Here is a 22,845-nt window from a genome sequence, read left to right as displayed (position 1 = left end):
TTAAAAAAGTCTTAATACACGGAAGCTAATGTAACCCAGGTTAAAATACCCCTCACTATATGTAAGCCTTTTCATAAAAAATAGCTATAAAATGCATAAATAGGAAATAAATAAATAAATAGAGAATAAATAGGTGTTAAGATAATTAATTAATTATCTAATTAATATAAAAAGTAAGAATTAAAAACATTAAGAATGCTTTATTTCATGTTATGATGTTTTATTTGGTTAAGAATCCGTAGAGTTTTATTTTGTCAGCAGCTAAAACGGTCAATGTGGAGTAAAATCTCTTATTCTGAAGGGTCACATTGATGTGTAGCCCATGTGACTTGCTCCAGCCAACCGGGTTGCTACGTTCTCTGGCGCTCGAAGAAGAAGCAGAAAGAGCGAAGAAGAAGCAGAGAGAGAGAGAAGAAGAAGCAGAGAGAAGAAGAAGCTAAGAGAGAGAAATAAGAGAAAATAGACAATTAAAAACTCTACCTGTTGACTGGAAACCTTTTCCATTTTCGTCGGAGGAGCTTTCCAGATTTTTTACCGATCATGCTCAAATATATGTACAGAACTGGACTTGGTGAGTTAAAAAAAAGTGTATTTTATTTTCTGTAATGGATGTTATTTGTAAGATAATTTTATTTCATTCTAACAGAAAGCTAAAGTAGCGCATTTATGTTGTTTTATGTTCAAAAACCGTGGAAGTAACGGATGAGCTGGTGTGGGTGAAGCATGTTCCCCACACACACACGATGTTCAGCCGCCAAATCGGCGAGTATGCTATTTTATTCAGTATGAAGCAAAGTTAAACAAACTTTTGTTATGCTTTGTTGGTTATTAAACCAGGCCTTTTTAAGGTTCTGCTGAAAATTGGACCGGGAAATTCGGAGTCGATTGATGAGTTGGATTCCGCTAGCGAGAAACAAGATGGCGAGCCGTAACCCAGGAGCCCTGTAACTATCGTCTAGCAGGAGCTACGCCTCTGCTGGACATTGAAATTCATCCAAACTGGTATGATCTGCCCATGTTTTCCTGCTGAACTAGCATTGGATTCAGAGAACGGATTACCCCTTCAAGAAAGACATCAGAAGAAAAGACATTGATTTGAACACAGGTTATTCAGTCTTTCCCTGGATTGTTTTGTGTGTTTTATTGTTTTTCTTTCTTGAACCACATTTAATACTCATTGTTGTGTGTTAATGTGAAATTATCTGTGGGGTTATAATAGAAACAAATGGTTAAACAGGAAATTAAAACCTTAACTTCTTAAAAAGAATTCTAAATAATTAAAATAGATTCAAAAGATTTAGACAACCAAACTGTAAATTAAACAGATTAACAGTATCAATTTGAACTTAAATAGAACTATAACCTAGGTTTTAAAATAAAATAGTATCCTTTAATACCTAAAATTAGGTTTAAAGTTAAATCAGTAATAAATACAATATTCTGAAAGAAACAAGGAAACTATTTTGGATTGGATTCTGTGTCATTGTATGTCAACTGTTTGTAATATTGTTGTTTATTTTGTTTTTTTCAACAAATAATAAGCCGGCAGTTTAAACTCATTCCCTGGTCTGTGGTCATTAATACATTGCACATTTCTTTACTCCCGTAGCCGAACCTAGCATTGGTCCATTGTCTGTTTTATTAACTGTTAACACATCGTAAGTGTTACAGAAAGTGGCGAGCCAGCCAGGAGTAAGAAATAGAAGTTTAAAACTTTATTTCTGACCCAGATCAAAAAAAAAAAAAAAAGGCCAAGTTCAGCAAAAATGGACATAGTTGACAAAGAAAACATTAAAGTTCCAAACTCAGTCATTGTTAGTGGTATCACTGACACAGAGGTTGATGAAAACGTAACAGACTTCCTGAACAGGTATGGGAAAATAATGAGAACTTTCAAAATAGATAACCCGCAGTCTTCTTACCACCAAAATGCCATTGTGGAGTATGAGAGTGGTACTTCTTTGACAGCACTTGAACCCTTACTCCCTTACGTACTTGAGAGCTCAGACAAAGTCTCTTATCGAATCAGAGCCCTATCTAGTGAGTATGTGTCTGACGTCACAGACAGAGCCACCCACCGTTTTTTCTGTGAACTGCAAGAAATTGCTAAATTAGGTGGAAAATCCTTTGAAGCTGTCCTGCATGAACACCTGTCTAAATGCTCTCAGTCAGTCACAGGTGGCTCTGAGATTCCTGAAACTGAGAGTTTTACTCTTGAGACACAAAATGACCTAATGAACCCAGTTGCCAGACCAACCCAAGAAAATGACCAACTTTTTCAAAATGATAATGCAGAGCAGTCTAAAACTACTCTAAGCAATTCTGACTCTGACTCAGTTAACCAACCTCGACCTAGTCTAGCCTCCGACCTATCACAGAACCTTGTCACTCACCCTGAGGTGCAAAAAGTAATTGTAGAGCATATAGTACGAAACGAAACTCCGGTCTCACAGGTGAGTGCCTCTTTTCGTCTGAGGCAGTTCTCAGGCAAACTGCCTTGTCCTAGTCACGAGGCCGATTTTGACACATGGCGCAACAGTGTTGAGCTCATTCTTCAGGAACCAGATTTGACTGTCTTACAGTGCTCGCTAAAGATTTTAGACAGCCTTGTGCCACCTGCATCCAATGTGGTAAAACCCTTGGGCCCTACAGCGTTGCCATTAGCTTATCTTGAACTGTTAAATTCAGCTTTTGGCACAGTGGAGGATGGCGATGAGCTGTTTGCAAAATTTCTTAACACCCTCCAAGACCCTGGTGAAAAACCATCAAATTACCTTCATCGCTTGCAGACAGTCCTCTCTAAAGCTTTGAGCAGAGGCGGAGCAGTCCCCACTGAAGCAGACCGACACCTTCTGCGCCAATTCTGCCGTGGGTGTTGGGACGATGCCTTACTAGCAGAGCTCCAGCTTGAAAGAAAGAAAGATAAACCACCTTCATTCACTGAGCTGCTATTGCAGTTAAGAGTTGAAGAAGACAAGCATATTGCAAAGGAAAGCAGAATGAAAAAACACTTTGCTGCTGCAAGACCAAAAGTAGCCTCCCACGCTATTGCTGCAACCTCTGACCTCTCTGAACCCGCAGTTCAAGACAATCTTACTGAGATGCGAACCCAGATAACTCAGATGCAGAGTCAGCTGACAAGACTGAAACCCCAAAAGGTAGTTCAACCTGTGGTTCCTCAAAGTGATCTGGTCACAGAACTAAAAGCACAAATTGCTGAGCTCCAGAGCCATTTGGCTAAGCTAAAACCACCAAACTCCACTAAGAAAAGTGCTAGTGCACCTAAAGCTAGGACACACATTAAGCCTAAGGCACCTGAACAAACTGCGACCGTCAAACTGTAAAGAGTAGGCGAAACCTTGGTATTGCTTTCGGTGCGGCGAGGATGGCCATATAGTTTCAGCTTGCTCCAGTGAATCAAATCCATCCCTGGTCGCTGAGAAGAGAAAACAGTTGAAAGCAAAACAGTTACTTTGGGACAAACAGAACAATCAAACACAGTCTTTAAACTAGAGGAAGCCCTCATTGTGGGACAAATGAGTGCCTTTAATGAAACAAGTCCCACCAAGCATTCAAGAAAAACTAGGAAACGGTTCCTTCACAACAAATCAGCCAGTGTGAAGTTACCCAAAGGCCTAGTTGGAGCCAAGTACACTGCTGAAGTACTAATTAATGGACATGCTTGTAATTGCCTTCTCGATACCGGTTCACAAGTAACAACCGTATCACAGTCGTTTTATGACAGTTGTCTCTCACATTTGGAGATTCATTCCATACATGACCTTCTTGAAGTCGAAGCCGCAAATGGTCAGAATATTCCATATTCGGGCTATATATGCGTTGATATCACATTCCCAAAGAACGGTTTTGGACATGAACTTACCGTGTCTTCTCTTGCGTTGGTTGTTCCAAATACACGCTCCAGTGTCCAATCTTCTCTCTTGATTGGTACTAATACTCTTGATCTTTTCTTTGAAACCTTTTCTCTCACTAACACAGATTCCAGTACCCTTCCTTATAGCTACAGAGTAGTGCTGAGTGTGTTACAAAAGAGACACAAGCAGAAAGAGACCAGCAATCTTGGTCTTGTCAGATTGTCAGGAAATGCACCTGAAATCATTCCTGCAGGCCAAAGTAAAGTCTTGGAAGGGTCAGTTTATGTGAACGTTGACACTCCAGATAAGTGGGTTGTAGTTGAGACCCCCAATACATCCTCCTTACCAGGTGGTGTTTTGGTCACCAACTGTTTACTCACCCTTCCTGAGAAACGATCACAAAGTTTCCAGTCGTCCTAAACGAAAAGTAAACATGACATAGTTATTCCTGGAAACAGTGTCATTGCTGAAATTCATGCCATGCAGGAGATTTTGTCGCATCCCCATATCTCTGATGGGTCAAAGCAAACTTCTTCACAGCCTGCTGAGCTTAATTTAAACTTTGCAGATTCCCCAGTTCCCCCTGAGTGGAAAGAGCGAATTATGCAGAAGTTGAATGCTATGCCAGAGGTTTTTGCACAGCATGATACTGATTTTGGGTGTACTAATAAAGTAAAGCATCAGATTAAATTGAGCGATGAGAGCCCTTTTAAACACAGGCCTCGCCTAATACGAAGGCCTATTAAGACATTGACGCCAAAGCGCCATCATTTGCAGGAACTGTTAGAGGCAGGGGTAATCCGCGAATCTGAGTCAGCCTTTTCCTCACCTATCGTGGTAGTGAGGAAGAAAACGGAGATGTACGACTTTGCGTCCGATTATCGAAAGTTAAACCAGAACACGATCAAAGATGCTTACGCACTTCCTAATCTGGAAGAGACCTTTTCAGCCCTTACTGGTCGAAATGGTTTTCGGTCCTTGACCTCAAAAGTGGTTACTACCAGGTTGAAGTCGAGGAGGCAGATAAGCACAAGACGGCTTTTGTTTGCCCATTGGGATTTTTCGAGTTCAACCGTATGCCGCAGGGGGTAACTAACGCTCCCAGCACGCTTTCAACGGCTGATGGAGAGATGTATGGGTGACATAAACCTTAAGGAAGTCTTGGTCTTTTTGGACGACCTTATAGTTTTTTCTGAAACCCTCGAACAACATGAAACACGACTTCTCCATGTGCTTAGTCGTCTCCAAGAATATGGTCTAAAACTATCACTTGAGAAGTGTAAGTTTTTTCAGACATCCGTAAGGTATTTGGGGCACATAGTCTCTCAGCGTTGAAACAGACCCCGAAAAAGTTGCTGCCTTAACAACTTGGCCAAGTCCTACAAACCTAAAAGAACTCCGCTCCTTTTTGGGTTTTGCGGGGTATTATAGGCGGTTTATTAAGGATTTTTCTAAAATCGCCAAACCCCTTACTAACTTAACTGCAGGATATCCCCCTCTGCGCAAGAAAAGTAGCTTTAAGCTAAACAGTGACCAGTATTTTCAGCCAAAAGCTCCTTTTGGGGAGAGATGGACAGAGAGATGTCAACGAGCATTTGAAGCAATAATACACAAACTGACTACTGCCCCAGTGTTGGGTTTTGCTGATCCCAAGTTGTCGTATGTATTACATACAGATGCTAGTACAACCGGGCTAGGGGCAGCTCTGTATCAGGAGCAAGAGGGAGAGATGCGCGTTATCGCATACGCGAGCAGAGGATTATCAAGAAGCGAAAGCCGGTACCCCGCTCACAAACTTGAGTTTCTTGCCCTCAAGTGGGCGGTAACGGAAAAGTTTTGTGACTACTTGTATGGGAGTCCTTTCACAGTGATAACTGACAGTAATCCTCTAACTTATATTTTGACCACTGCTAAGTTAGATGCAACAAGTTACCGCTGGTTGTCCGCTTTATCGTCATTTGAGTTCCAGCTTCGGTACAGAGCTGGAAAACAGAATATGGATGCAGACGGGTTGTCTCGCCGTCCACATCCTGAACCAATAAACGATCTCGTCTCCCAGAAAGAACAAGAGCGAATCCGCCAATTTGTACAACATCACTTACCTGGCACAGATCCTTTCATTCATGTTCCTTCTCATGCTGTAAATGCGATCTGTGATAAACACCTAGTGTTTCAGTCATTCAATGCAGATCATTATGATGTTACCTGCCCCCTTGTAACATCTCTGTCTATGACCGCCAATGCGGTTCCTGACAGTTTTGATCAGTGCAGCGCTTTTCCTGTCATCCCAAGCATGTCAGAAGAAGAATTGAGTCAAAGTCAAAGAAGCGATCCTGCTATCAACGAAATTATACACCAGCTGGAAACAGGTGAAACACCTTCTCCTGTGGTGCGAAAAGAAATCCCACACCTTTCTATCCTTTTGCGTGAGCTGAACAAACTTGAGCTGCAGAATGGGATTTTGTACAGAAAAAGGCAAGTAGGTGAAGAATTCCAGTATCAAATTATTCTCCCTGAAAGCCTGAGACCTATGGTGTTGAAAAGCCTCCATGATGACATGGGTCATCTTGGCTTTGACAGAACCCTTGACTTGATCCGAACCAGATTTTTCTGGCCAAAGATGGCTTTAGATATTGAACAAAAAATCAAAACCTGTAGTCGGTGTGTTTTGCAGAAAGACCCTGCCAGAGAAGGCAGCACCTCTAGTGAACATTCAAGTAACTCGACCTCTTGAGTTACTGTGCATTGACTTTTTGACGATTGAACCAGATTGCAGTAATACTAAAGATGTCCTTGTCATCACTGATTTCTTTACAAAGTATGCTGTAGCGATTCCACACGAACCAAAAGGCTCAGAGTGTAGCCAAAGCCCTGTGGGAAAACTTTATCATCCACTATGGTTTCCCAGAAAAGTTGCACAGCGATCAAGGCGCAGACTTTGAATCAAAAACTATCAAAGAGCTGTGTAACCTAGCTGGAATACAGAAAGTTAGAACATCACCCTACCACCCCAGGGGAAACCCAGTAGAGAGGTTTAATAGAACCCTATTAAACATGCTGGGTACACTCACTGACGAGAACAAAAAACATTGGCGTGATTTTGTGAAGCCCCTTGTACACGCGTACAACTGTACCAAACATGAAAGTACTGGGTTTACACCATATGAGTTAATGTTTGGTAGGCAGCCTAGACTACCTATAGACCTTGCTTTTAATGTCACTCTGAGCAATCGCCAGCAACAGTCCCACTCGCAGTATGTCCAAGCCCTCAAATCTCACCTTCGAGAGAGTTACCAACTGGCTAGTAAAAATGCTGCTAAAGTGGCTGAACGGAATAAAATCAGATATGACCAACATGTAACCGAATCTGTCTTGGATGTTGGTGATCGTGTGTTGGTAAGGAATGTTAGGATTAGGGGTAAACACAAGTTATCAGACAGGTGGGAATCTGTTGTCCATGTGGTTGTAAGTCAAAAAGACAACTTACCAGTGTATACAGTTAAACCTGAGAACCAAGATGGTCCCACCAGAACTCTCCACAGAGACCTTTTGTTACCTTGTGGGTTCTTGCCAGCTATTCCTGAAAATCCTGCTGTAGTCCAAGACAAACCCAGACGGCCAAACACACGCCAACACCATGTTACCGATAATGACGAACCTGAACTTGAGTACAACTCGGAGGAGGAAGACAACTATCCTTTATATAACACCCCAGGCCCTCTTCAAGAAATTTCTAGGGTGGTTGAGGAATATGATGTAGTTTTCCTTCCAAAACGTTTCAGAAGCCTGTTGTTGAACAGCCTAAATTGAACAATACTGATGTCACAGAACATAACACAGTGCCTGATAATGTTCCTGCAGAAAACGACATAAAGAAAATGGACAACTTACCTGAAAAGGACAACTCAGTGGAAACACAGAGTGTGTCTGAACCTAAAATAGTCAGAGAACCAGAAACTCACCTTGATGAGATGGACAATGCCTCAGATCTTGGCCAAGCCAATGATGTGGAAATGACTCAGACTGAAGTGAATGAGACCGAACCTCTGATCGATGATGACAAGGATGTGACCTTGTGACAGAACAAGCTGACAAAAGACCTTCTCGACAGAGAACCAAGCCAAAGATTTTGACTTATCCTACATTAGGGAACCCTCTTGTCAGTGTAGTTCAATCTCTGTTCCAAAGTCTGAGTGAAGCTGTCACAGGTTCTATCGAAATCCCTGAGATCCGTTAGTTTAACTCGGGTATTATGCAAAGGGACTTGCATAGATTTTAGTGGGGAGGGTAACCCAGGTTAAAATACCCTCACTATATGTAAGCCTTTTCATAAAAAATAGCTATAAAATGCATAAATAGGAAATAAATAAATAAATAAATAGAGAATAAATAGGTGTTAAGATAATTAATTAATTAATTAATTAATATAAAAGTAAGAATTAAAAACATTAAGAATGCTTTATTTCATGTTATGATGTTTTATTTGGTTAAGAATCCGTAGAGTTTTATTTTGTCAGCAGCTAAAACGGTCAATGTGGAGTAAAATCTCTTATTCTGAAGGGTCACATTGATGTGTAGCCCATGTGACTTGCTCCAGCCAACCGGGTTGCTACGTTCTCTGGCGCTTGAAGAAGAAGCAGAAAACTCGAAGAAGAAGCAGAGAGAAGAAGAAGAAGCAGAGAGAAGAAGAAGAAGCAGAGAGAAGAAGAAGAAGCTAAGAGAGAGAAATAAGAGGAAATAGACAATTAAAACTCTACCTGCTGACTGGAAACCTTTTCCATTTTGTCAGAGGAGCTTTCCGCATTTTTTTACCGACTGCGTTCGAAATATATGTACAGAACTGGACTTGGTGAGTTAAAAAAAAGTGTATTTTATTTTCTGTAATGGATGTTATTTGTAAGATAATTTTATTTCATTCTAACAGAAAGCTAAAGTAGCGCATTTATGTTGTTTTATGTTCAAAAACCGTGGAAGTAACGGATGAGCTGGTGTGGGTGAAGCATGTTCCCCACACACACGATGTTCAGCCGCCAAATTGGCGAGTATGCTATTTTATTCAGTATGAAGCAAAGTTAAACGAACTTTTGTTATGCTTTGTTGGTTATTAAACCAGGCCTTTTTAAGGTTCTGCTGAAAATTGGACCGGGAAATTCGGAGTCGATTGATGAGTTGGATTCCGCTAGCGAGAAACAAGATGGCGAGCCGTAACCCAGGAGCCCTGTAACTATCGTCTAGCAGGAGCTACGCCCTCTGCTGGACATTGAAATTCATCCAAACTGGTATGATCTGCCCATGTTTTCCTGCTGAACTAGCATTGGATTCAGAGAACGGGATTAACCCTTCAAGAAAGACATCAGAAGAAAAGACATTGATTTGAACACAAGTTATTCAGTCTTTCCCTGGATTGTTTTGTGTGTTTTATTGTTTTTCTTTCTTGAACCACATTTAATACTCATTGTTGTGTGTTAATGTGAAATTATCTGTGGGGTTATAATAGAAACAAATGGTTAAACAGGAAATTAAAACCTTAACTTCTTAAAAAGAATTCTAAATAATTAAAATAGATTCAAAAGATTTAGACAACCAAACTGTAAAATAAACAGATTAACAGTATCAATTTGAACTTAAATAGAACTATAACCTAGGTTTTAAAATAAAATAGTATCCTTTAATACCTAAAATTAGGTTTAAAGTTAAATCAGTAATAAATACAATATTCTGAAAGAAACAAGGAAACTATTTTGGATTGGATTCTGTGTCATTGTATGTCAACTGTTTGTAATATTGTTGTTTATTTTGTTTTTTTCAACAAATAATAAGCCGGCAGTTTAAACTCATTCCCTGGTCTGTGGTCATTAATACATTGCACATTTCTTTACTCCCGTAGCCGAACCTAGCATTGGTCCATTGTCTGTTTTATTAACTGTTAACACATCGTAAGTGTTACACTAACACTCACAGTCTTCCTTTTCACGCTCTTACACTGCAAAAACACAAAGTCTTACCAAGTAATGTTAGTCTGGTATCGACTGCAAATATCTCAGCACAATAAAAACAAACAAAATAAACTTACAAGTAACTTTTCAGTAAGATACAGGAGCTTGTTTAGAGTGAATAATTATTTAATATGGATTTTAAAAAGTTCTGGTTCCACTGGCAGATTATGTAACTTTTAAGATTATATTTTTTTCATATTATAAACGAAATAATCTGCAAGCAAAACTAATTGTTTTCATCAAAATTAACAAATTATTGACTTAAAACAAGCTTCTGTTTGCTCAAAAGGTAATTTAATTTTGTGGTATTTCAGGCGTACGGAGATATTTCCACCACTAAACCAAACCAGAAATACGTGGTGACAGTTTGTTTTTACAGTGTTTTACTGTGGGGGAAAAAGCACAAACCCTGAACTGTAAAACTTTCTGTAAAGTTTGTTCCAGTCAAATAAAACAAGCTGCTTTAATTGGTGAAACTTCATTTTCTAAGTTATTTTTCAAGATATTTGCACCAGAAATTAGGCCAAATATTCCTGGGAGGGTTAATGATTTATTTTTTTTGCATTTTAGTTGTTCATTCTTCAAATGAAGAGAATCTTAATAAAAGTGTGTAAAACTGCGAGACGCGGCTGTAGTGGCTCCTGGTGGCTTTAATTAGTTTCTCTTGTGTTGTTTGAAGATCTCAGCGTCTGACTTTTCACACGTCAAACGCCTCGTCAGGCAGAATAAAACACTTTGGTCTATTTCAGACAAAGATAACAACACGCAGCTGAAACAAAAACAAGCTCAACCCAGAAATTATTAATAATCGCTCGGTTACAGCGGCTCTGAAAACCTCTCAGTGTTTCTGCGTCGAACGTCAGAAACAGAAATAAACAGAAGCTGTGAAGAAAATGGTGATAAAATCACGTTTCTGTTATTTTACTAACGTTTTAGCACCATTTGAAAAAGTATTTCCTGGATTTATCTTGTTTTTATTTTGTCACTTTAAAGCAAAAATCCAACTCTAATGAGTTTCAGATCATAAAATAAACTTTAATATAAAAAAAATAACCTGAGTGACTAAAAACAGCAGAAGCTCCCTGTGTTGTTAAGTCATGACCTTTGACCTATGCTGAGGCAGTGAGGATTTGTTGCTTTAAGATCTGAAACATGAGACAAAAAAAGCTGAAAACAAAGAAATGGAGCCAAAACTTTTCTTACTGTCCGTCTGATTCAGCAACTTTGAACCGAGTTATAAAAGCTAAAATCCTCAAACTCTGAAAAAACGTCTAAATTTAATATTTTAAACACAGAATATGCCTGAATACGCATCAATACGCACAGAAGAAGTCGTGTTAGCGCTAGCGCTGAAGCTAACATTTATTGTCTTCCTTTTCTCTGCACTGTAAAAACACAAAATTTTAGTCTAGTGGAAATATCTTTGTACAAATCAAATAAATGAAATTAAATTAAAGGTAACTTTTCATCTTGAGTCAATAATTAATTAGTATTGATGAAAAGCTAACTAGTTATAAATGTGTGTAAATATATATTAACTATTAACTAATTATAACCTGCCTTATTTTAGTTGTGAAGTTTATTAAAGGGGAGTTTTGTTTACTAAATATAATAATAATAAAAAGATAATTTGCAGGCAATATTTACTTTTTTTGTTTTTCTCTTTTTATTAATTGTTTAATAAGATATTTACTTATTTTTTAAGTAAAATATGTACTTTTTCCTTCTTTTCTATTGTAGCAGAATTTTGATGCAATTTTAAGACTAAAGAAATTATACAATTTTAAATGAAATTAAATTAAATAAAATGACAGCAGATTATGGGATTACTGCAACAGATTAACTTCCAAACATTAAAAATCATAAACCAGCATTTTTACCTGCTGAAAACTGAACGTTCCTGACATGTTTGGATGGGATTAAGATCACTGAGATTAACTGAAACTGATCAAAATTAATCTCTGCCATCTTTTCCAGACGCAGATTATAATCTGGATTGTGTGAACGATTATCTGTTCACTCTCAACTGTTCCCTGAACGCCTCACCAGCGGCCAGCAACAAAACCTACTGGCTGAAAGTCACCAGCAATTTGGAGCAGTAAGGCGGATTAAAGCGCCAAACGGCCCGTCGCCCGTAGCAACGGCGGCCATTACATTTTGGTTTCTTTCTCCACAGGACGGAGTATAAATGTCTGCTGGGAAACACGACGGCCGGCCTCTTCTGTTCCCTCGACAGATCCCTGACGGCCGACGACGCAGAAACATTTTCAGACGATGAAGATTTAGAAATTTTTTTGTGTGAAAACCACAAAAAAATCTGTGAGTTGCTGGAGGAAGATTATGAGCCGGAGTTACACAGTAAGTCGGGATTATTTTAACAAATTTCATCACAACAACAAACCTGTTTGATTTTACTGGGGTTGTTTATGAGAGAGCAACACAAAGCAGGACAGAAATATATGAAATGTACCGTATCAGGGACACTGAAGACAGAAAAAGACTCAATTTGTCCCCAAAAAACTCTGAAGATTTTACATTAATCTCAGAAAATTTATTGAAAAAAAGGTGAAAATTTCTGAGCTCCAAAAGTCGAAACTAGCAAGAAAAGAAAAAATCTGGAAATTTCAGCATTTTTTCTACAAAATTTCTGAGGTCAAAGTCTGAATTTTATGAGAAGAAAACGCAAAATTAATCTCAGAAACCTTCAGGAAAAAAATTACAATGTTTGAGTTTGAAAAGTTGAACATTTGTGAGAAAAAAATCAGAAATTTTCAAGAAAAAAACATTGAAACCTTTAAGTCTGAGAAGTTGATAATTTTCAGAATACCAGTAGGTTTTGTCATTACATTTCACTGTTTCAAAAGTTTTTGATTCTCTAGTTTTTTTCTAGAAAGTTTCTGAGATTAATCCAAAAATTTTCTCACAAATGTTTTAGTTTCACCAGGTTCAATCTCTGTATAAAGAAATCTCCTATTAAACACCATTTATATTATTTATTTTCTTGCTTAAATTGTTTATTTGCATCTTTTTATGCATTTATTAAAAGATTTGAGTGATTAAAGGAAAAATCTTCTGATTTTTATTCGATTAATCAATTAATCATTAGAATAATTCATAGAAATTAACTGTCATAAAAATGAATTATTATTATGCTCATTATAAAAATCCAATAATCACCAGAATAATTGATAGAATAATCATTATTTGCTGTCCTAGTCAAAGGTTAACAATCTGTGGCAGCTCAGGTAAAGCCCCGCTTTGTTTCCTCCGACAGTCAAGCCCAGCGCCCTGCTGCCTGGAGGTCAGCCACAACTCCACCCAACACCACTTCACCTGGAAAAGCACCTATGAGAGTTTCTCCGACACGGCGCTGGGAGAACACCTGAAGTATCAGCTGCAGTTCCACAAGATGGCCGACAAACGCCGGGTGAGATCATCATCATCTGGGCCTAAAATCAATCAGCCATTATTAGTTATTAATTACTGAGACAATACATTAAAAACAATATATATTGCATTAGACTCATGATCAATATCAGTAGAAAATACGTCTGATAGAATATTTAATAAACAGAACAGGTTGGTGGAATCAACTGACTTGCTCGCTCTTTGGTTGCCTAGCAACAACTAGCTAGGTAAGAGGCCGTCTCAAGAACTCCCCACCCCAAACTTTGGTTACCTAGCAACGACCTGCTGAGTAACTGAAGCAGTTTCAAGTTCCCCCTCTTCGCCTCACAACCGCTAAAAAATAAAAAACAAAATGGAGGAAAAAGTGGATAAAACTGGAAAGTTTGTCAGTATTTCTGATAATTAAAGCAAAAAATCAATCAATAATTATTGACAGACTGATATGAAACGCTTATATCGCGATACGTTTTTAGCTTCAGATTGTAACTATGGCAACACAAGAATCAAACAGTGAAGATTATTCTTTACAACATATTTCCTTTAAACATTTTTAACAATTCAACATATTTTAATGAAGCTTTTCTGGAACCAAATTAAATGATAGTTAATAATAATCTGATTCTCAATAAAGTTTTACAGCTATAATCTGTGTCCAGTTACCAGTGTTGATGTACGGAACCCCGTTGGGTCCAAACGTTTCCTCCAGGTTCTATTTATTCTCTCGTTTCGGTCCTATCTGACGTTTCGGATCCGCAGGATGACCGGATTCTTCTGGTCTGTATGTTTTTTAGCTAGAAGCTCGTAACATCAGCATCAGCATCAGCAGCACAACACACTCTGTGGAAGACCAGCACTTTGAGCCCGGCGCCGAGTACGCTGCACGAGTGCGGTCTAGTCCAAACCAGGGTCACTACCAGGGCCAGTGGAGCGACTGGTCCTCTGCGGTCCAGTGGAGGACGGCGCCGGCCGCTGATGGTCAGATCACATAAACATTCAGACCGTAGAGCAGAAACCGTCCTGTCAGCTGGTTTTTATGGGTTTTCTTGTGTTTCTGCAGCTTTTAAGGAAAACGGATTCATTTTTAACCTGCCTGTGACGTTCGGCCTGTTGTGTGCTCTGGTGGTTCTGGTGCTGGTTTTCTACGGGTCAGTCAGAAAGTAAGGCTCTCCTCATTCTAAACAATTAAAAATTGTAATTTTTTAAATTGTTTCTGAAGACGTTTTTTATGAAAACGGAACATTTTGACCCAGGTGGAAGAGCAGCACCTTCATCCCAACTCCTGCTCCTTATTTCCACGGCCTGTACAAAGACTGCCAGGGAGACTTTAAGGTACCGTAACCCAGAACCTGCAGCCAACAGACAGCAGCCACCGCCGAGGCGCTTAAACCGTTTCTGCTGCTTGTTTTAGTTCTTTGTAAAAGTAAAATTGTCTTTTAAATACCTTTGTTCTGTGGACAATTCATCTGATTAATCGTGATTAATCAATTATTCAAATAACTGCCATTTAAAGAAAACATAAAGGACAACATGATCAGAGCAGTAATTACGCCAAAACTGCACAAAAATATAGATTTTGGCTTTAACATGAATTAATGTTCAGTCCTAATATTTTCTCTTGATGTCAGAAGAATCATTTCATCCTTAAACGAGCAAAAACTCGCTGGAGGAAAGCCGATAATATGTTTATGTTCTTATTTAAAACGGGAAATATAAATTATTTATTTGGGTTTTTTAATGTGTTTATAGAGTTATAATAAGGTTAAGTTATAAAATAAAGAATTTGCAGGATGTGCCAATTAATCAACAGAATAATAGAAAAAATAAGCTATTGTTCTGACTACTTGATTAGTCATCAGAATAATTAAAAGAATAATCGATTGTTTCGACATTAATCAATCTATCATCAGAATATTTGAAAGAATAATCAATAAATCTGAATAACTGAAAGAATGAGCTATTATTCTGGTGAGCAACTTTTAGACATATAGATTAATCTTTAGAATAATCAGTTATTCCGACGATTAATCGATTAATCTGAATGAAAATGAAGTGAGCTCCTTACCGTCCGGCAGAGCTGGGTGGTCACGCAGGAAAACGCGGCCGAGGTGCTGAAACCAGAGGAGGCGCTGCAGATCGACAGCCTGGTGGAGTGCATGCCGGTCCAGGACTTCCAGTTCCACCAGTACCCGGCCCAGGTCCAGCAGCACTTCATGGAGAACCGGGCCTACAGCAACATGTCGTCATCAGTGGACGTCCTGAGCATGCGGGAGTCGGTCTGCGGCTGCGCGGCCCCGCTGCTGGACCAGCGCCGGTCGGTGCGCAGCCTGAGCGGCTACTGCCGGTCCTGCAGCCCGGCGCAAGACTCCGGCTGCTGGCTCTGCAGCGACACCTCCCTGGAGATGGAGTCGTCCTGGTACTGCAACCAGTACTGCACGCTGGGCGGCCTGCAGCAGGCCGGCTGCGCCGCGGCGGGTTGCCATGGAGACCCGATCCACCCGCGCTTCTCCGACGCTGGGATGGAGGCATAAACCCAACAGTTTATGAGCTCCATGAGCAAAACCCTGAAAAATATTCTCACCGCAACTTTATGGCGCATTCATTCAGTACCTGACCTGCAGCTGCAGCTGAGCGCCTGCAGGGGGCGACTCCTCCAGGTATTCACTGTAAAAACGCTTCAGTCCGGTCAAAATGACGCACAGCAACTCTTAGTTCTCAAAGATTCTCAATTAGATTTACATATGGACTTTGACTAGGCTGTTCTGACACATCTTCAAAGTGGGGCGCGAGGGCCATTTCCAGCCCTGGACCGATATTTAGTAGTAGAAGAAAGTCAGGAAACATGGCCGCTCCTTGGCTGAGCAGCAGAAACATTTTTCAGATATAAAATGCTTCAAATTAAAGCCGCATGTAGAACCTGAAACTCTAACCTGAACAAATTCAGTTACGTTTGTTGAAAGCAAAGCTGAAAATGTTTGTACACCGTCTGCGTGGGCGCCGCCATGTTGGAATCCCGACTTCGTTAACCAGAATGCGGTTACCATGGTGACGTCAAACCCAACTCAGTTACAAGGGAACTTGAACACAGCCATTAGCTCCAGCTATCTTCCCATCAACTCAGCATGATGCTGCCACCACCGTGTTTCACAGCTGGTTTTGTGTTTTCAGGGTCAAAATAAAAAAGTTTCTGGTTTTAATGAGGTAAAATAAAAATACTGAAGCTTCTTTAGGGATTTGTAAGGTTACTCTACAAGTTTTGTTTTACTTCATGTATCCTCACAGCTTTTGTACTGTATAATTTTATGGCACCAATAAAATTTCAATTGCTTGAAAAAGTAATAAACATCTGGAAGGTTTTATAGAAAGTTTTAATAAGCAAACACATACATGAACAAAGCACCATATAACCTTAAAGTACAGAAGTAAGCCTACCTGCCTCAGTTACTGCGGCCATTTTACGTATCCCATAGCAACACTCTGAATAACAAAGAGCCAAGGCAGCAGATCTATCGTATATTACAGCATGCTGAATAGAAAACCTGGGAAAGAAAATTAGACTGGACCATCTAGAGACACTAGTGGGATACAACAGTATAAAAGTGCCATTCATTATACAGCAGATCAAATACTGACAATGAAATGAGCCGATTTTTACATTAAATTTATGGAAAACAAAAAAAGGAAGAGACCCTGTGAAGGAGCAAAAAAATAAAACAAAACAAAATAAAGACTTTCACTTCCATGAACAGACGGCTCGCGTGGAGTTGTTGGAGAAACCGAAGCTGCGTCCCTTGCACCACATAAGACAACGTTTAAAAAGAAACGAGCGTCCCCTCCCGGCGCCGCGCCGCCCGGCGGGTCGGAACCAAACGGACAGGCGAAGGGAGAACGGATGGCACCGAATGTGGAGTTTAAATACGAGTCTGTAAGCGAGTCCCGGTGTGAGAGGGGCACATTCATGGAGGCCGGGCGGGGGGGCGCTTCTCCTTAAACCCCTTCCTTCAGCCGCGGCGCCGCCGGGCCGGGCCGGCGCCTCTTACGACGGAGAGTACTTCTTGGCCTGTGCTCGAACTCTTTTCTCATATTCTACTCTGTTTTGGCTGAAAAGAAGAAAATTACAGAGAAAATCAATTAAAATTATGTGTAATTTGATCAGTTCTGGACAATAAATCAATAAAAAATATATATATATATCTATAGATCTATAGATATAGATCTATATATCAGTAGATAAAGCATCTGACACAGATTCTACATGTAGAATATTCCAGGTCGGTGGAATCTACTGACTCACTCGTTCTCTGGTTGCCTAGCAACCTGCTGGGTAAGAAGCAATTTCAAATACCCCCAAATCTCGGTTACCTAGCAACGACATGCCGAGTAACTGGGACTGAATCAGTTTCACTTTGCCTCAAAACTTAAATAAAAACAACTTGGAGTATTTAAGAGACTTAAAACAAAAACTAATCAATAATTATTGATAGACTGATTACAGGCTAATATGATACGTTTGTCCTGCACAGTTCAGGCACTTTTACTCGTTCCTGATTGGATCAAAACATTACATTAAGTTTCTAAGTTCAAAGTCTTTTCCTGCATTTTCAAGGTGAAGTTTTGTAACTTAAATTAATTAACTAAACATTAAAGTATTTTAAATTTAGTTTCTACTGCAAACATCTTTTCCACTTAATTTAAGACAAAACTAACTTGTAAGTAACTTTTCAGCAACAGATAGGAGCCAAAAATATTGATGAAAACGGTAACTAGTTAAAAGTGAAATAATCTGCAGGCAGAACAAAACATTTTAATTTAAAAAAAATAAAAACTGAACCAGATTTTATTCGGTACGTCAGAACAGAACCAGAATCCTACCAGCCAGAACCAAAGACGTCATCTGGACTCTAGGTGAGGCGTGTCCAAAGTGTGGTCCAGGGGCCATTTGTGGCCCTTGAAATGATTTTGTTTGGCCCTTGACCACAAGTCAAGAGTGGTAAAAATTTGGCCAACAAAATAGAAAAGAATGGATGATCAAAAGATCTGTAATGATAAATTCTACTGGACAACAAAATGTCCCACAAGTTATTCTGATAAACAATAATATTGTTGTTTTGAAACCGTTTTCCAGCAACATACTGATAATTATTAATGCAAGAACACATCATCACAGATCAATGAACATTTTACACTGGAAGTGGAAAATAAATAACAGAAACAACAAATTAAATGAATTTTGAAGTCTCTGGGAACACAGACTAAATTAAACCTTGGAGATTTAGTGAAGATCAAAACACTAGAAACCAGAGAACCTGAACGTTCAGAGCCACATAAAGACGATTACAAAGTCGGCCTTCTGACACATGGAGAACATTTCAGGGTTAAAGGACTAATGTTCCACAAACATCCAGAGAAACTCATCCAGGCGTCGCATTGATTACTGCAACAGCGTCAGTACAGGTCTGACTGGACCAGAACGCTGCTGCTGGAGTTCTGACTAAAACCGGAAGATAGAGCACACCACCAGATCTACACCACCAGATCTACACCAACCAGATCTACACCAACCAGATCAGACTGTGAAGGGCTAGATCTAGTGGTTTATGAATCTCTGAACGGTTTAAAGATCTGATGCTGCTGGATCAACCATCCAGACCTCTCAGGTCCGAAGGTTCTGGTTCTGCATCCAGAACCAAACATGGAGAAGCAGCAATCAGCTTTTATCTGGAACAAACCTTCAGAAAACAAACAGCTGAAACTCTGAGTGCCTTTAACTGTAGACTAAACCCAGCTGGTTAGAGCTGCTTTTGGTTCATAATAAACTGATCAGATTAATTTTAGTCTGGATTAGAACGTTTTCATTCACTTTGCTGCTGTAATCCGATGTTTTGATCATTTAAAGCACGTTGAGCTAAAACGATCCAGAACAATAAACGGTTCAGTTCAGCTGCTCACCAGTAGATCGTGTAAGCCTCTGCTTGGGCTGGATCCTGGATATTTGGCTCGTTTAGGAGTTCCTGGATACCTAATAAGATCTAAACAGCAGAAATAAACATTAATTGATTCTAAATATTCAGGATGTTAATACTTGTGTTTGCGCCAATAATCCTGACCTGCTTTATTGTGATGGCGGGTCTCCAGTCCTTGTCCTCCTCTAGGATGGATAGGCATACCGTCCCCGACGGGTAAACGTTGGGATGGAAGAGCGGCGGCTCAAATTTACCTGGAATGAAAACCAAACGCTTTACTGCCAACTGGAAACACTCAGCACCGATTCACTCGTGACACTATTAAAAACATTTTAATAATCTAAAATTATTACAACTCAAACTATTAAAATGTAGAAAATTACTTGAAAAAATATTTGATTACTAAACAAATTATTTGCATCTCTAACCGAGATCATGAAAGTAAAACAAGAAAATCTACATTTTCTAGACTCAAACCTCCAGATTATTTTCTACTGTTTAGAAAAGTATAAATAAAAAAATAAATAAAAATCTGATAAGTTTCTATGGCGATTTTCATTTCAAATACCCAGAATGGAAATTATTTAAATTAACTTTCTGACTTTCTAGAGACCTTGAAATGTAACAATTGTTGGATTTGAAAAATTATGTTAATGATTTGCAAACAAAAAGTGAAATTTCTGTCTGGATTTCAGTGAAAACAGCCGAGCCCTGATCCTGCAGGGTCACGGCGGGTCGCAGGACTCACATTTTGGAGGCGATGACGGGTAATCATCCTTGAACAACATCCGCAGTTTGAACAAACCTCCTTCCCACGGAGTCTGGGAAGAGAAGGAGCCGTTAGCGCAGCAGGACGCAGGCGGCCATTTTTACAGCACATTTCATCGATTTGGAAACAGAAACATTCATTGATCTGCGTCTGATGATTGTTAGCCTCAAGTTTTAAATATAAGAACGGTTTAATAATTCATGCAACCAATACAGGGGGAAAAACAAACATTTTTCCTGTGGGAATTCTCTAGTGAGTAACAGGACAGTTTACCCCTTTTTTCCCAGGAATAGCACATTCCCAGTTCATGAGATTCATGGTTCCATCTGGATTTTTTGTTGGAACGGCTACAAATCCCTGGAAAAAGAGAAATAAAAACCAGAATTAAGACAAATCATTACATGGAACGCAACAGGTGAGTTTTCTGAGAGGGACTTACAAACGGATGGTCCTTCCGCCATGCCTTGCGCTCCTGGGCAAGCCGGCTCAATGCAATGCCTGACATTTTTAGACTCCTGGAGAGAAAATGCAAAGAAATATTTATCAGCAGCTTTTGCAAGAGTAAAAAGTAGGAGCAGGGTGTAAAATTATCTCAAACTTATAAACAGATAAAGAGCATTAAGTGAGGCTTTTCCAGGACAATAACATGTATGTGAACCTTTTGAGTCTGAGAAACCTGGAAAGATTGAGCTCCTACATTTTATGTGGTTTCTTTAAACAAACTATAATTTATTCTCCTTTGAGAAATAGAAATGAATCTACACTGGAACCGGCTCAAAATGAATACTGGTGCTTCCTTACAGTAAATACTGCCGGTTTATGTGTTGAGTCTTAGTTTTGATGCATTTAATTTATAACAAAAACATTAAACCACTTAAATTCTGATCACAGATCAGATAAACTGTCTAAAGATTTCTATGTTTAGATTAACATATTCTACATTACAAGCTGAAAATTGCTGCATATTTCCATCCTTCTCCATTAAGATGTTTTAATGACACCCAGATACATTTACAGTTTGATTTAATTTATTGATAACCTGCCACTCTGCTTTAAGTCCGTTCAAAACATTAAATTATGATGCTCTGATGGAATGTCGCCATCTCTATAGCAACGGCGGTTAAATAAGATAAAGTAGCAACAAAATGTTTACAGTTACTCCACTAGATTCATACAAAGCTTCACTGTTGCTAAAGTTAAAAACTGGCGGTTTTTTATTGGCTTTTAGGCTGAGAATGACCGAAAGCATCGTTTTTATCTGACATGTCTGGAAGGCTAGCCAAGTTAGCCGGTGGTTAGAACTGAACCGGAAATGTTTTCCGCTAAGTTTGGAACATAAAAATATACAAAATACTTTGACTTTGATGTACAGTCTGAGTTTTTAACTCACTGACTTGTGCTGTCCCGGTAAAGTCACGCTAAAACATTCACAAACTGACCGCCAAAGCTAATTGATTAGCATGCTACCCTGTTAGCGTGCTAGGCTAACTCATGTGCGCCAGAATTGTGCTACATCCCAACAGGCGCTGGCGCAGTTAGCGTCTGCCACGGCCTGATGCAGCACAAAAAATGCGCAACTGCACTTGATTTAGACCATTTAGGACGAGCGGAAAGTAATCACTGCCATTCACACGGCGGAAAAACCCGTTTATAACACCGTTTTAGCTAGAAAAAAATAGGAAGAAAAGCATCGAGGATTTAAACATGTCGCAGAGCGTTAAAGAATAAAGACAAAGAGCTGAAAGGCGCACATTTATGCGTTACCAAACTAGCGAAAATGGCGCAAAGTGAAGGGGGCGAAAATATCACGATACACGACAAAGAAGCAGAGATAAAAGCCATCGGGGTCGGTTCCTACCTCTATCAGTACGGCTGCACTGGCTCTGCTAATTAAGCGAAATGAATTAATGGAGCTCGGATCCCGTTAAACCTGATAAAGTTTCCCTCCCGAAAAAATCCACCCGCTCCGAGTCGAGCCTCAAACAGCGACACCACGCAGTCATCCGCACATCACTTCCGGTTTTGTTTAAATACTCCTTCCAGGAGCGCTTTCCCCCTTATTTGTTTCTGTTTTAATAAATTATCCAGACAACAGAGGACGGCTATACGGCTGTTGCTTGTTCGCTTATATTTTTTGCGACAGTTTAATACATACATCAATACATAAAGATTCATACCAAGTTTAATTCTGTAGGTAAGAAAATGCATAAGGGATTATATTTATTTTGTATCCTATATGGTTGACGTATACTTTTGTAAAATGTTCAACCTTTTATGTCGAGTAAAGGGTTTCAGTCTCTTCAGTCAACAAAAAGGCCCGAAGTGTCTCTGATAGATCTTGGGAGGTTTCTATCTTGTCCCGTGTGTCGTCTTTGACCGCAGAGCGTTAAACTCTTCTAAAAGACAAACCAAAACACGTCGTGATGCGTTCACTATAAAAAGCACCTTTCACTTCTGAACGACAGATAATTTAAAATACCATAACTACCCCACGTATTATAGAGTTTTAAATTTTATTTTACATTTAAGCAGGCATTTATTTCAGGCTACTCGGGCATTAAAACGAATTTCAACGATATGACGCTAGAGGTCCCCATTTACCGCCACAGTTTTAGTGATGAGTCACTGATTAACCACTTCATGCGTGAAATACTCCCCTCGAGATGTTTTCATCATGATCCAAATAAATAAAAAAAAACAACAACTTGAAACAGTATTGCATGCATTTTTCACGAAATTATTCACATTTCCAGTGAGGCGAACAGTTTTAATTTGAAATATCTAAATTCGTAACACCATAAACAATACTAAAGAGTGAAAATCTAAATTATTTGGTC

The 22,845-nt window shown here is 39.3% G+C and overlaps 2 protein-coding genes and 1 long non-coding RNA gene across 5 annotated transcripts; 2 read left to right on the top strand and 1 right to left on the bottom strand.

Moving 5' to 3' along the window:
• The first annotated feature begins 11,710 nt into the window (after nt 1-11,710).
• Nucleotides 11,711-12,176, top strand: LOC122822778. The gene is made up of 2 exons (XR_006369224.1): nt 11,711-11,969; nt 12,048-12,176. It is a non-coding gene; the product is annotated as an uncharacterized LOC122822778 (long non-coding RNA).
• A 35-nt stretch (nt 12,177-12,211) lies between these two features.
• LOC122823503 (interleukin-21 receptor-like) lies at nt 12,212-16,615 on the top strand. The gene is made up of 6 exons (XM_044103170.1): nt 12,212-12,229; nt 13,146-13,298; nt 14,071-14,254; nt 14,337-14,436; nt 14,530-14,608; nt 15,352-16,615. The coding sequence occupies exons 1-6, from the start codon at nt 12,212-12,214 to the stop codon at nt 15,805-15,807; spliced, it is 990 nt and encodes a 329-aa protein (XP_043959105.1). The 3' UTR covers nt 15,808-16,615.
• Nucleotides 16,616-16,625: 10 nt separating this feature from the next.
• Nucleotides 16,626-22,027, bottom strand: LOC122822777 (SUMO-conjugating enzyme UBC9-B). Of its 3 annotated transcripts, none has more exons than XM_044101684.1 (7): nt 21,867-22,027; nt 20,448-20,523; nt 20,282-20,365; nt 19,988-20,060; nt 19,384-19,493; nt 19,226-19,305; nt 16,626-17,376 (listed from the first exon to the last, which is right to left on the bottom strand). In XM_044101684.1, the coding sequence occupies exons 2-7, from the start codon at nt 20,511-20,513 to the stop codon at nt 17,313-17,315; spliced, it is 477 nt and encodes a 158-aa protein (XP_043957619.1). In that variant the 5' UTR covers nt 20,514-20,523; nt 21,867-22,027; the 3' UTR covers nt 16,626-17,312. The 3 variants fall into 3 exon arrangements, with proteins under 3 accessions (XP_043957619.1, XP_043957618.1, XP_043957620.1); XM_044101683.1 differs by lacking the exon at nt 21,867-22,027 and adding an exon at nt 21,760-21,850; XM_044101685.1 differs by lacking the exon at nt 21,867-22,027 and adding an exon at nt 21,399-21,537.
• Nucleotides 22,028-22,845: the final 818 nt, after the last annotated feature.

Source organism: Gambusia affinis, linkage group LG20 (genome assembly GCF_019740435.1).
Source record: "Gambusia affinis linkage group LG20, SWU_Gaff_1.0, whole genome shotgun sequence".
NCBI lineage: Eukaryota > Metazoa > Chordata > Actinopteri > Cyprinodontiformes > Poeciliidae > Gambusia > Gambusia affinis.
This window is presented reverse-complemented; position numbering and strand designations above follow the sequence as displayed.